General features: G+C 42.3%; 1 protein-coding gene across 3 annotated transcripts in view; it reads right to left on the reverse strand.

Moving 5' to 3' along the window:
* The window catches only part of Ret (protein kinase receptor Ret oncogene), a 35211-nt gene extending 24430 nt beyond the window's left edge, over nucleotides 1–10781 (reverse strand). For all 3 annotated transcript variants that reach the window (XM_069112399.1, XM_069112398.1, XM_069112397.1), the window contains exon 1: nucleotides 10035–10781. In XM_069112399.1, coding sequence (XP_068968500.1) covers nucleotides 10035–10083 — 49 coding nt within the window. In that variant the 5' untranslated portion in view covers nucleotides 10084–10781. The remainder of the gene's footprint in view (nucleotides 1–10034) is intronic.
* Nucleotides 10782–12539: the final 1758 nt, after the last annotated feature.

Consider the following 12539-nt stretch of genomic DNA (forward strand, 5'->3'; position numbering starts at 1 on the left):
AATTTTTCCGGTTTCCAACTATAAGATTAATGGTTCTTTCTCTCTTGTGCATCGGTCGTAGGTATCGTTTACACGATTTAATTCTAAACAATGAAAAACTCGTTTCGCCTTTTTCTCACTTCGCGTACAGTTTCGTACCGTCAGTCGTATTAATATTCGCACGCAGAACTATCTGTGCAGTTGTGGCTTTGTTTAAATATCGTGTGGATTATTCGACGAAGATACGAAGCCATTTATCATAGCTTAAAAATTCATAGATAATTTCTTCCTAAAAATAACGTTTCACTTTTCGATAGATTTTGAAGAGAAAATTGTCTCATTTTCACGTGGTATCAGTATTCAAGAAAAGATACCAATCTCGATAACGGACAGCTTGTAGTTTATCACAGAGGAAAGCGTAGAGGTTCTCGCGAAATTACAATATTGTTAATAGCAATAAAAGCTATAATGAAGAAGATCGCGTCGAATTTAAGAAAGAAAAGAAAAAGGACAATCTGCTCTCTGTTAAAAATCTATTCAATCTACCTATACAATTAAACGTTATTGTTAGGAAGAAATTGTTTAAGCATTGTTTCAAGCTATAATAAATGGTTCGTATTTCCGTAGAATAAACAGCGCGATATTTAAATCGTCCTTTCTCGTACAAAGCAACGAATACAAAGATAGTGACGCGCGTTTGTCACACAATATAAATGCGACTAACTATATGTAATCGCTTCGTAATACCTCGAAATACCTATCGTTTGCATAATTTCAAATATTTTCCTTCCATTAAATCGAACGAAAATACAGGGTGGTTGGTAACTGGTGGTACAAGCGGAAAGGGGGTGATTCTACGCGAAAAAAGAAGTCGAAAGTATAGAATAAAAATTTTTCGTTCGAGGCTTTGTTTTCGAGAAAATCGACTTTGAATTTACGCTCGGTACGCGTGCGGTACGTTATAACGCATTTCACTGTAGATCGTTGTCTCGATGGAAAAATTTAAAAAAATTAAAAAAAATTTTTGTTTTGTATTTTCGACTTCTTTTTTCGCGTAGAATCACCCCCCCCCCTTTCCGCTTGTACCACCAGTTACCAACCACCCTGTATATTGAACGAAACTGTCGGTGCCAACGTAGACTTTGCATGCAACTTATAACAAAACGGATCGTCTCGATTCGTTAAACGGAGGGCAGGAACGTTGCAAGCTCGTCAAACGCGTCGACGAGTAGTCGCGATGCACGTTGAAATTGATTATGTGTCGGTAGCGTTATATTCTTATTAACTCGGATGGTGTACACGATTCGATAGCACATAGTTCTGGCGATAATACGCTACAAACGCGTACTGGAAAGCGACGTTGACAACGGCTAACTAAACGGCCGTATGGCGTTTCTGTTTGCTCTGTATAATGCTACGGATGCAACGTGGAAACGATACAACGTGTAACGAGCCACGGTGACTAATTTCTTGTTCATTTTTACCTCATATTTCATTCATCGATCGGGCTGCTTTTCTTATTTTACGACTGGCTTTTTTTTTCATACCATGTAGATTTCTAGACGATATGACGCGTGTTTTCAAATCGCGCGTTCGATCGCGACCTACTATCGATCCCAGTCGTTACCGACGTTGTACGACCGGTTTCGATTCGAATAACAGCGTAGATACGAGTGATCGATGAACCATAATTACGATACTCGCAGGTAATCGCGCGTTTAGACTTCCAACCATCGAGCGGAATGCGCCTTAATAATTTAATGAAATTTAATAATACGAAAGTGTAAAGGAGAGTTCCTTTCGCCGATCGGAAATCGAACATCCTTTGTGCTCCAAGAATCGCCCCAACACGTTCGTGCGATTGTTCGTGTCGTGGAAAGGGCGAGCCAATGGTTTCACCAAGCATTCCTCCAAATGTTTGGTTTTACAAATGGACGTTGAACATATTAAATTAGAAATAATATTGAAACGTTCGATGGATTCTCTGAATCAGGAAACACTTAGGCGTTTCAAATAAAGGCGACGATTTGGAAACCATCGGATGGAATCGTGTAGATTAGATCTCCAGAGAAATATATTTAACGATCTCGAGTATTTAACACTAGAACTACCGATAGTTAACGCGAAGCTATTTCTATCAAATGCAGTCAAAATGACTGGCCTTCAAAAAATACGAAATAATAAAATATTTTTATATTTATTGATTGCAGAAGAAATTACATGTTACGTAGTACACTTTTGGTATTATTAATCCATCTGGAACTTAAACAAGAGTTAACACATTCGTAAAATTGCAGAACCAGTCATTTTGACTGGTGTGGTATTTTTAGTGTTAGCGTCTGGTGATCTAGCGAACTTTCCTGGTATCATAAAAAATACTCTCATAAAAATTATAAAAACGTGTAAAGTTGTACAAAACGAGGAAACTAGTTAATTGGGGTTCGATAAACAGATTGCAAGACCCTTTTACGCCTTGACAAGTACCAGTCATTTTGACTGCTACGGGTATAAGTAGCCTTGATATAAAATTATTTTGAGTTTGAATACATAAAAAAGAAAATGAAATTCGTTATATTATTCTTTTAGTTATCATTGCGGAAAAAATATGTAACATGAGATAGGAATTTTAAAATAAAATTGTAAAACCAGTCAATTTAGCTGGTGTGGTAGTTCTAGTGTTAATTACGATTTGTACTTCGTTGTAACTCCGCCAAGATTAAATCGCATGTACGAAATAACGAGACAAAATCACGAATCTACCTTGCGAGGTCATCGGTGTGTTCTTGAAGTCAAAAAGCGAATTTTCCATTCTACTTCGTCTTTTTTCGTTCTTTTAACAGTTAGCCACGAACATACCGATGTTATCATCGAATTGTCAAATTCGACAAACCAATTCACTGGCAGAGTGAACTTCTTTCACGACTCTATATATTTTCTTCTAAACTAAAACGCACGGAAAATTCTCCGAAGCAGGTTCGACGTTCACACGATCATTGTAATAATCGCACTAATTTTCTACCCCGCGATGTATCGTTCGTCTACAACAAGCGAGTCAACCCGTTTACAACGAATTAAATAAATCGTGGAAAACGAGGAAACTCGCGATCGCAATTGTAATTTCTCCGTCGTTCATCGTTGTCACGGGTCCAAGCGAAGATTAAATGGAAACAGCTATCGATCATTCTGAATGCTCGTTTTAATCTCCACGAACGTCCACTGGCATTCGTCGCGAAGGCATACTGCGTTCTCAGATCATCCGAATATTCCATTTATTAGGTTGTCCGAAAAGTTTCTTTCGTTTTATGAGCAAATAATAGACACACAACGTTTTCTGTTTTATATTATTTCGTTGAATTACGTACGATCCATTTTGTTCTGTTGAGATAAACAGCGCGACGTTTCACACACTTGGTTTCACGTTTGTATGTTTGCGAAAGAAAGACACTTTTCGGACAACCTAATACGATTCGCTGAACGATCGCCAAGCGGCAAACGAACCTTTTCTTTACGCTTCCATCTTATTAGACGCAACTCGCTCGTTCGTTTTACAAAACGTTGTTAAACCGGAAGAACGAAGCATTCGTCGCTCGGTTGGCGCGAACGCAAAGGCTGTGGTTGTGGCGTGTTCTCAGTAGCGCTCCTCGATCATTCGACCGACGGAAGAGAAGCAAGAAGGTTTTCATCGTACTACGCCGTATCAACGATACACGGACATCGTCTCTTTGACAAGCTGATCTCCGCTATGAGCGAAGACTGAAGCGAAACGCAGAGAAGAGGAACGCTACGCGATACGTCGGATACATGCTCGATCCCTGATGCTTACGAAGATGGAAACGAGTATTAGCATATACGTAGGATATACCGTGACCGTACGAAAAGGACACTCGCTCTTCTCGTTTAGACTTTCAAATTAGAGGTATTCGTCCCGTTAATCGTCTCGTCGCTTGCCATGGAAATAACCGACTATGGAAAAACGCGTCAACGAACGGGCGGCGAAAAAGGAGAAAAAGGGTAGGTAGGTAGATAGGTAGGTAGAGTCGGTACAGCAACGAAAAGCTACGTTCGTTGTAATTTCAATGGCGTGCCTACTCCTACCGTTCTTGTGCTCGTTAACGACTCGTAACACGTATCACGATGCGTCTTGGTTCGCGTTTACGAGACACTTAAAAGTTGATCTCACGAGTGCGACTTCTAATTCCATCCGCGATCGCACCTACGCCGTAACCGTCGTCGTAAATCGCGATTTTCGAAAAAGTTGGCGGACTTGGAGGAAGCTACTGGCAATACGGTTGCTTCCACTTCTTGTCGTTATAGTATTTGGGTTATGGGGTGTGGCATACCCGTGGGATTCTCACTCACGGTTCACCTACATACGCTTAATGTTTTTCCTAGTAAACCTTAAATTAAATTACAACGTTAACGAATTACACGTGAAACACGCGCGGCGACTAGGTCGATCCACCTTCGCCGTGTTCCTATTGTTTCCATCGTGAGTCCGTGCTTCTCTCATTAACCTTTTCGTCGCAGGTTTGGACTAAACGAGCAAGAAACGTCGAGCGAAACTCGGTGTTTTACCTCGTTTAGATCGGTACTCAGACGAGAGAGACACGTTCGGTACGTTCTTAGCAATTTCTTGCGATATTCGGCGATCCTCGATTCTCAGAATTATTCTCGGCGATCAAATTTTCACTAGTTTCTGAAATTCATACAGAGAACATTTCACAGCATCGACCTGAGCATACATCTAAATACAACGAAGAACGTTCGTTTAAATATATACTCTTTCTTCGTGAGATACAACTTTACGAGGTCTTCCTTTATAAGATGCAACGAATTTTCTATTTGATTTTGTTCGTCTAATTAAAACTCTGCGGAAGATGCTCGAAATGACCCCATCTTGCATTTAAAGAAGGTAGAGTCCGTAGACGTCTTAGAACTGATAATGGATCCTCTTACGTTCCGAATGGTTTCTGGTTTTCTCGAAACTTGACGAAAAGCTTCGTCGATTCCGAATCTAAGTATCTCGACATTTTCAACAAGCGTTGCCTACGCGATAGATTCTAAGTGTCTCTACAAGTAAAAGTCCAATAGATTTAAGTTCGAGGAACGGACAGGCCATGGCCATAGAAGCTGCACGTGCGATACATTTATTTGGAAAGCGTTGATTGAAAAAGAACTTGTCTCATAAACGACGAAGACAAATAAAGTACACGTTTGTACGAACTTCTTTCGTTGCTTTCAGGTGTAGGATTAGTGGAGCTCGCGTGTTCTGTTACGCTCTGTGTAGTCAGTGGAAATAAAATCAATTAAATTATCGCCATATGTAGGTGAAGATAATCTTCGTTTTAAAAAGTAGATTGGAAGTCGCACATCGCTAGTTTCTTTTCGTCATTTAAATCAAACGAAACATCTGCGAGCTTGTTCCATGAATTCGTTCGCTGCTTTCGCGGTTAGAAGAAACGACCAACATTTTTCACCTATTCTTTAGAATGCAGTAAAGGTGCGTTCAAACTATCAATGTTTATTGGCGATACTTCGAGGTTCTCAACGTTCTCCTAATATCGGCAATATCGCACTGACGATATACAGGGTGGTTGGTAACCGGTGGTACAAGCGGAAAGGGGGTGATTCTACGCGAAAAAAGAAGTCGAAAATATAGAATAAAAATTTTTCGTTCGCGGTTTTGTTTTCGAGAAAATCGACTTTGAATTTTCGCTCGGTACGCGTGCACTTTATCTCGTCTCGTTATAACGGATCTCACTGTAGATCGTTGTCTCGATGGAAAAATTAAAAAAAAAATTTTTATTCTATATTTTCGACTTCTTTTTTCGCGTAGAATCACCCCCTTTCCGCTTGTACCACCACCCTGTATATATCGATGGTTTTTACGTACGATAACGTGGAACACTTGAAAGTATCGGCAACGAATATCGATATTGCGAACGCAACTTTAGAGCACTTGGGCGAATTCTTTGTGCGGAATTTCATTTTACTAAAACGAGCGACGAACGAGCACTCGCACGCTCGATCTAAACGCACCTCAACACGTTCACCGCGTCTCGCACAATAGCCGTCTTTGTATCGCGAAACTTTGCGTATATAACCGATATGAACATTATGAAATACTCTTTCATAATTTCAGGAATTTTATTTCGCCTGCTTGGTTCGAGTCGATGGTATACGCAATCCGAAGGTATGCGACGAGTTGGATTCGCGTCGCACACGCAGCGAACGTTTTAATCCGATTGCGATCGAAATTCCGATGTACGATACCAACGATCATCGTCTACGTTGTATCGCGTGCAAACAAAGGACCTTGATACACCGTGTACCGACGTGAGACTCCGCCAGGATTACGGAGAACAAAGGCCAAAGCATAAAGAGCGTAGCGACGGAACCTGGTTCCGTCGATAACTAATTACGCGCATCGAATAGAATCGAATCGGCTAGCGACGTACCGTAAAGCGTACAGCGCGTACCGAAACGCTACGCGCAATGCACCTGGTAAATACCAAGTACAAAGGTACTCGGCGATCGGTGTTTGCTCGAGCAACTCGGAGAAACCTTTTGCCTTTTGATGGATCGGAGCTCGGCCGAGTAGCTAACGTTTGGAGGAACGTTAGTAATCCCTTTGTCATCGCGCTGATGCGCAACCGTTGCTCCCATTTTGGTGAAAACGTATTTTGTTAACATGTCGGATGACAGGTATATCAGATTGCCCGAAAGGTGATAAGGTTCATAAGGTGATAACAGATGAACGACAATTTCTGTTTTATATTATTTTATCTAATTAGATACGATCCATTTCGTTATATTTCCATTATTACGTTCGCGCATATAATAAATTAATATAAATATGAATAATAAACTAATATAATAAACTGATAATAAACTAATATAATAAACTAATAACAAACTAATATAAAACAAAAAACATTGTAGGTCTATTATTTCCTTACAAAACGAAAGAAACTTTTCGGACAACCTAATAGATTACAGTGGCATAGAAATTACGCAAATTAGGAAATTCGCGCAAGTTCGATTCCCATCGTTTACTTCGCTCGGGATTTTTGATTTTGCGTTCGCGCTACGTTCGTTCTAAACGTCGCGATCTTTCTTGGAGATCCGACGCCCCTAACTCTGTCCTCCCTTTCTTTCTTTCTGGCCGGTCTTCTACCTTTCCCCCTCTTGTTCTGATTACGAATTGGTAGTCAGGGGGCGAGGGTTGCTTTTAAGGTCGGCGTTGATTAACGATTTCGTAGCTGCACGCGATGTTAGCGGTTCGTCGATTTCATCGTTCGCCAACAACTTTACCATCGTTGCCACTTTGCTCGACGCCCGTGCTGGTGAAAAAGTCGGAAACTCTCTTCTTTCTTGCTCTCGTCGTTTGCAACGATCGCTCGCGTTACATGGACGTAGTATTTTTGGCCAGTAAACCACGGCGAACGACAAACGAACGGTTAATGGTGTTCGTTCGAAGAGACACGGTCGATTGCTGGCACAAGCATAAGCAGCCATAGATTGGCGCGTGCATGCGGGTCGCGAGTCTCAAACGTTAATCGGCCGCGTGCACCGGTCTCGGAATTAACGCGGAATTGAGTGCAGATAACTCCACGTTGGTAGTATGGCGTCACCTGGTGATATTACGTTCACGCCATCAACACGCATCCTGTTAATCCTCTGTCCTTCTCGGCTCTATATGACCCGCAGTGGATGTTACATTTGGATAGATATTATTAAAATATATTATTTTTAAATAAAAATGTGTTCAAATAAATTGTTTTTCGAAACGTTTCATTTTTACTATTCGACGTAATTTCTGTAGCTTTCGCGTAGTCCACGATTCTTTCGGAGTAAAATAGTTGAAAGGAGGAAGATATCCGAGGAGATACGAACGCGATGAAGAAGCGAGAAAGACAGCAGAGTTGGAAACTCCGAAGAAGCTCAGTCACACCGAATAGCCACGCGTTTTCGCTTAAGTTTAAGTTCACCCGCGTATGAAACAAAGACGTAAGCGGCGTTCATCCAGCGCAAAGTGGAAACAGTGGAAATTCGACTTTAGAAATGCTGTGCATTGTGGCGCGCGCCAGATTTCATCGAGCGTACCACCAGCTCATCTGTACTCGCGTCGAGTCGCTCGTTCACGCACCGAGAAATCATACGCAAACGGAAAGCCGTTCTCGCGAACCTGAGATAAACGCGTTGCGCTCCGATTACGTCTCGCGGGCTTTGAATTGTACGAGAAAACGCGCATCGCGCGCCCATTGGACTTTCGATTTTGAAATCAGTCGTTCGAACGTTCTTAGAACCGTGCGAAATCGGTCGATGGCGCATCGACCGATTGTCGGCTCGATTTCATCCGATTCTCGCGTGTTTTTCCACCGTTAAATGATCGTTTTGCATGTCTGCGATACGCAACTGGCACACGCGCTCGGTGTCTTGTAATTAATCGAAAACTCTTAGTGACCGCTGTAATGGCGCGTTAATGAATTTTCCGAGACAAACGGCGCCGTTAAACGTTTCGCGATATTAAACTGCGGATTTCTATGCGATTTTTCCCTATTTCTATAATTTGAATAAATAAAATCGAATTTTAAGATCAAGAGAGAGAGAGAGAGAGATTTGTTTCGTTTATTAAACAACATTTGTAACAAGTATTCTGTTTTGCATATTTTATATAATTTCGTGCATTACGCAAATTATCTTTGCAGCTGCGAATTTTCCACGAACGCATAAATTCATGGAAATCCGATGTCTAGTAATTATCATGCGCTCGCTATTGTACTCCACGCGTTCGATTTCAACTCGATCCAGTAGCTTTTCTTGGGAGCTGCGAAATGCGTAAAAGCTGGATCACATTTTTATTTTCCAAACCTTTCGCAAGATTACAAATTTTCCTTCGTAATTTACATTTCGACGTATCTGCATGATACCACGGTTCAAACAATTAATCGTCCTATCTATAAATATAATAATTAAACAAACCCATCTAACGAGCTTCTCAGAATGTTTTTGTTTCTTTTTTTTTTTTTTTATTTGGTAGACTTTTTACAGTCAATTCTCATTGAGAACTATATGAGTAAATTATTTTGGCGTGGTACTGTAACCTTCTCAAAATGTGACGTAATATTTTTTCTATCTTGTTGGTAGATTCGCTTGGATTCGTTCGACGATTCTCGTTCGTTGGTGATTGGCGATTCGACAGAAACCGCAGAATGGACGAGCGATCGAAAGGGAAACGTTAAGAGGACGTTGGTTCGAAGGGAGAAAGGTAAGCGTAAACGTATGAACTCTAGCGAAGCGGTATCGATTTTTCGACTGCATCGGAATCACGTGAGACCGAGGTTGCACGCGACATCGCGATATCGCGATATCGTGTCCCCCGATTACGGTCAAGTGCGAATGTCATCGGTCCACAAACCTTCGCGTGGCGGCGTTCCTTTGAAAATATACTCGGTTCGTTCGGTTTTTCGTCCGTCGACTCGCTTCGATAGCAAAAGTCGTTTGCTCCACTTACGTCGATCGGGCGAAATCCCGAACCCGAACTTGGCCAGTCGCTGATGCTAATTCGGGTTGTGCAATGTACGCAAATTTTAGCATACAATGCCGGTTCGCGTTGATTCGTCGTAGATCTAGTAGCGTGACTTTGCGCGATCGAGCACGACACGGCGGCGCGACGTGCTATGCCGGTAGCGCACGCATTTTTATCCCTTTTTTCATCTTGCTCGTATTTCTGGCCTTTCTCTTTTTTTTTTCAAGGAGTCATGTTTTTTTAAAAACTATCCTACATGACGAAGATATTGCGCCACGGCTTGTATATTTTATTTAGGTAGCCGTTTTAGACGTTTAAACGTCTGAAGACACGCATAAACAAGATTATTAAAATTCTGACGCGTATCGAGAGATACACCGTATTTGGCTCGACCGATTATTTATTCGTATTTATCTGTTTTTATTTGACGATCTAAGAGAAAGAAGGTTAGCGTTTCCGACCAAATAATCAAGTTTCGGTGCCGCACGCCGTTTGGAAATCGCGGCTAACACCGTTTACTTACCAGAGGCTAGAATCCCCATCGGCATCAACAACAACGGAAGCAGCAACATCGTAGTGACGATCAAGCGAGTTATTCGCGCGATATTTCCCGAACGATCGAAAGAAACGGCGACGTTGTCGCTCTACCTACATTCTCAGTAGATCGCTATAACCAGAAACTCCACTCCACTTTGCACCATTCGATTGCCTTTAACGATTTCCTAATGTATTTCCTGACTAGTTTTCGATTGCTGGTTTTCGTTGAACGCGTATAAAGAAGACCGACAAACTACGCAAATGTACGCAAAAGGCGAAGAAGATGGACTCGTTCGTTTGCTCGATGAACTACGCGCATGTTAGCTGGACAAGCTCGAGCGACCTAGAACTCGCGTCGAACAACGCTTCGAAACGTTGTTTCGCGGTTTCGCGCTGATCGTCCGTTTTCGAGGAAGACGCGGCTGGCTATCGACTGACGTGCGAGTCGAATAAGTCGTAAAACGCGCTACCTAACAGTTGTACATTAGCGATCGGCCGCACGAGTGGACGTTTCGTTTACCAGCCACTGACCGGTCGATGTCGCGAAACACGTTACACGCGTCGTCGATGTCATCGTCTCGAATCGAAAGAACGTGATCTCATCCTGTCGACCGACCGAACGTTCGGCACGCGCGCCTTTTCTTCGCTCGTTTACTGCCAAACGAGAAAACAAAGTCGATGTATCGGGGGTACGTGGATGGAAAAAAAGTCGGAGACCGCGTCGCGACGCCGAGCCGCACCAGGCATAACTGAGAGCGTTGTCGGACACCCGCCGTTATCAGGTACGATTGGAGGCGAGGTGCGCGTGCGCGTACGCGTACGAATACGCACGTGTGCGCACCCCCGAGAGGAATCGGGACAAACCGAGCGAGGCACAGCCGCTCGGGGAATAGGTGCGACCCTTCCTTCCCTACGAGTCTTTTCCCATATTTACCCGTTCTAATTATTCCTTTCCGCGGTACCCTGACGCACCTTCGCCTTTCGCGCAATTCCACCGTTCCTTCCTATTCTATTTGCATCGTCTTCCGTTTGTCCTCTCGTTTACCTTTCGAGATTTCCATCGATTCCGAATCCCGCGCCGTTTATCGTTTGCTCGGCTTCTTCCTTTCTTCTGTCGTCGCAAAAATGAGACTAGTCTCCGTGACGCGGAGAAATCAACGATATACAACACTTTTATGGCCCGAGCATTTTGAGCTATACGTAATAACACGTAAGTATGTACTTGCTACATTTCGTTATTGGCGATTGGCACGCGACTTTTGCGTAAAAGTTTCATCTTCTTTCCACGGGGTTACGTTGCGTTTTCATCGCAACGCGGTTAAACACCGAGCTGAACGTGTTTTACTTTTCGTTAGACGCGAGTACGGAAAATATGTGTGTGTGTGTGTGTGTGTGTGTGTGTGTGTGAATGTATAAACAAAAAGTTTCGTTTCAGTCTCGAGGGATCGACGTACACCTCCTAAACGAAAAGTTTAGCGTCGGTTCCCGGGCGGCGATAAAGCGTTTAACGCGTTAAATTTACATTTTTTAGGCTCTCTTTCTCTCCAAATTCGAGTATCGCCTCATTGAAATATTTATCGCCTCTATTAGTTCGTACTGTCCAGCAGAGAAATATACCGATCGCGTCCAACTTTTCGGCAAGTCTCTGTTTTGCCTCAACGTCCGTAAAACACGCATCGTTGGTGCACCTAACGTCGCCCAACCAAACTTCAAACCCTACTAAGCCTAAAAGGTAAGACGCCTTTTCGTATCAAATCGATATCAAACGAAACGAATGTTATTCTCGTTTCCTATGCACAAGGTATACGTCTCTTTGTACAGTTTTTATTCGTTTGCCCACGACTTCTGTTGCCGATTCCTACTCGACGTTCCTTCTTTTCCAAAATATTGCAATTGGCTAATGTTTGTAAACATAAATTATAAACACGATTGTATCGTTTATAAACACAATTGTAATATTATACAGGATGGTTGGTAACTGGTGGTACAAGCGGAAAGGGGGTGATTCTACGTGAAAAAAGAAGTCGAAAATATAGAATAACAATTTTTCGTTCGAGGCTTTGTTTTCGAGAAAATCGACTTTGAATTTTCGCTCGGTACGCGTGCACTTTATCGCGTTTCGTTATAACGGATCTCACTGTAGATCGTTGTCTCGATGGAAAAATTAAAAAAAGAAAATTTTTTATTCTATATTTTCGACTTCTTTTTTCGCGTAGAATCACCTCCTTTCCGCTTGTACCACCAATTACCAACCACCCTGTATATATAATAATAATAATAATAATAATTTTACGCTTTGGTAATCGTAGAGAAAGTCAGGCTAACGTGACACGCTCCGTGATGAAAGCGATACGCACGAACATGTCGTACGTCTACGACGGATCGTAAGTTTGACTGGCGATCTGCGGGCGAAATTTTCTTGTACCGTCGCTCTGGTTTCGCTTAATCTCTTTCGATGGTTCGAAAGCAACGTTTCGGCGGGGAGAATAGG

This window comes from Bombus flavifrons, chromosome 5, assembly GCF_040668555.2.
Source record: "Bombus flavifrons isolate JBK064 chromosome 5, iyBomFlav1_principal, whole genome shotgun sequence".
Lineage (NCBI taxonomy): Eukaryota > Metazoa > Arthropoda > Insecta > Hymenoptera > Apidae > Bombus > Bombus flavifrons.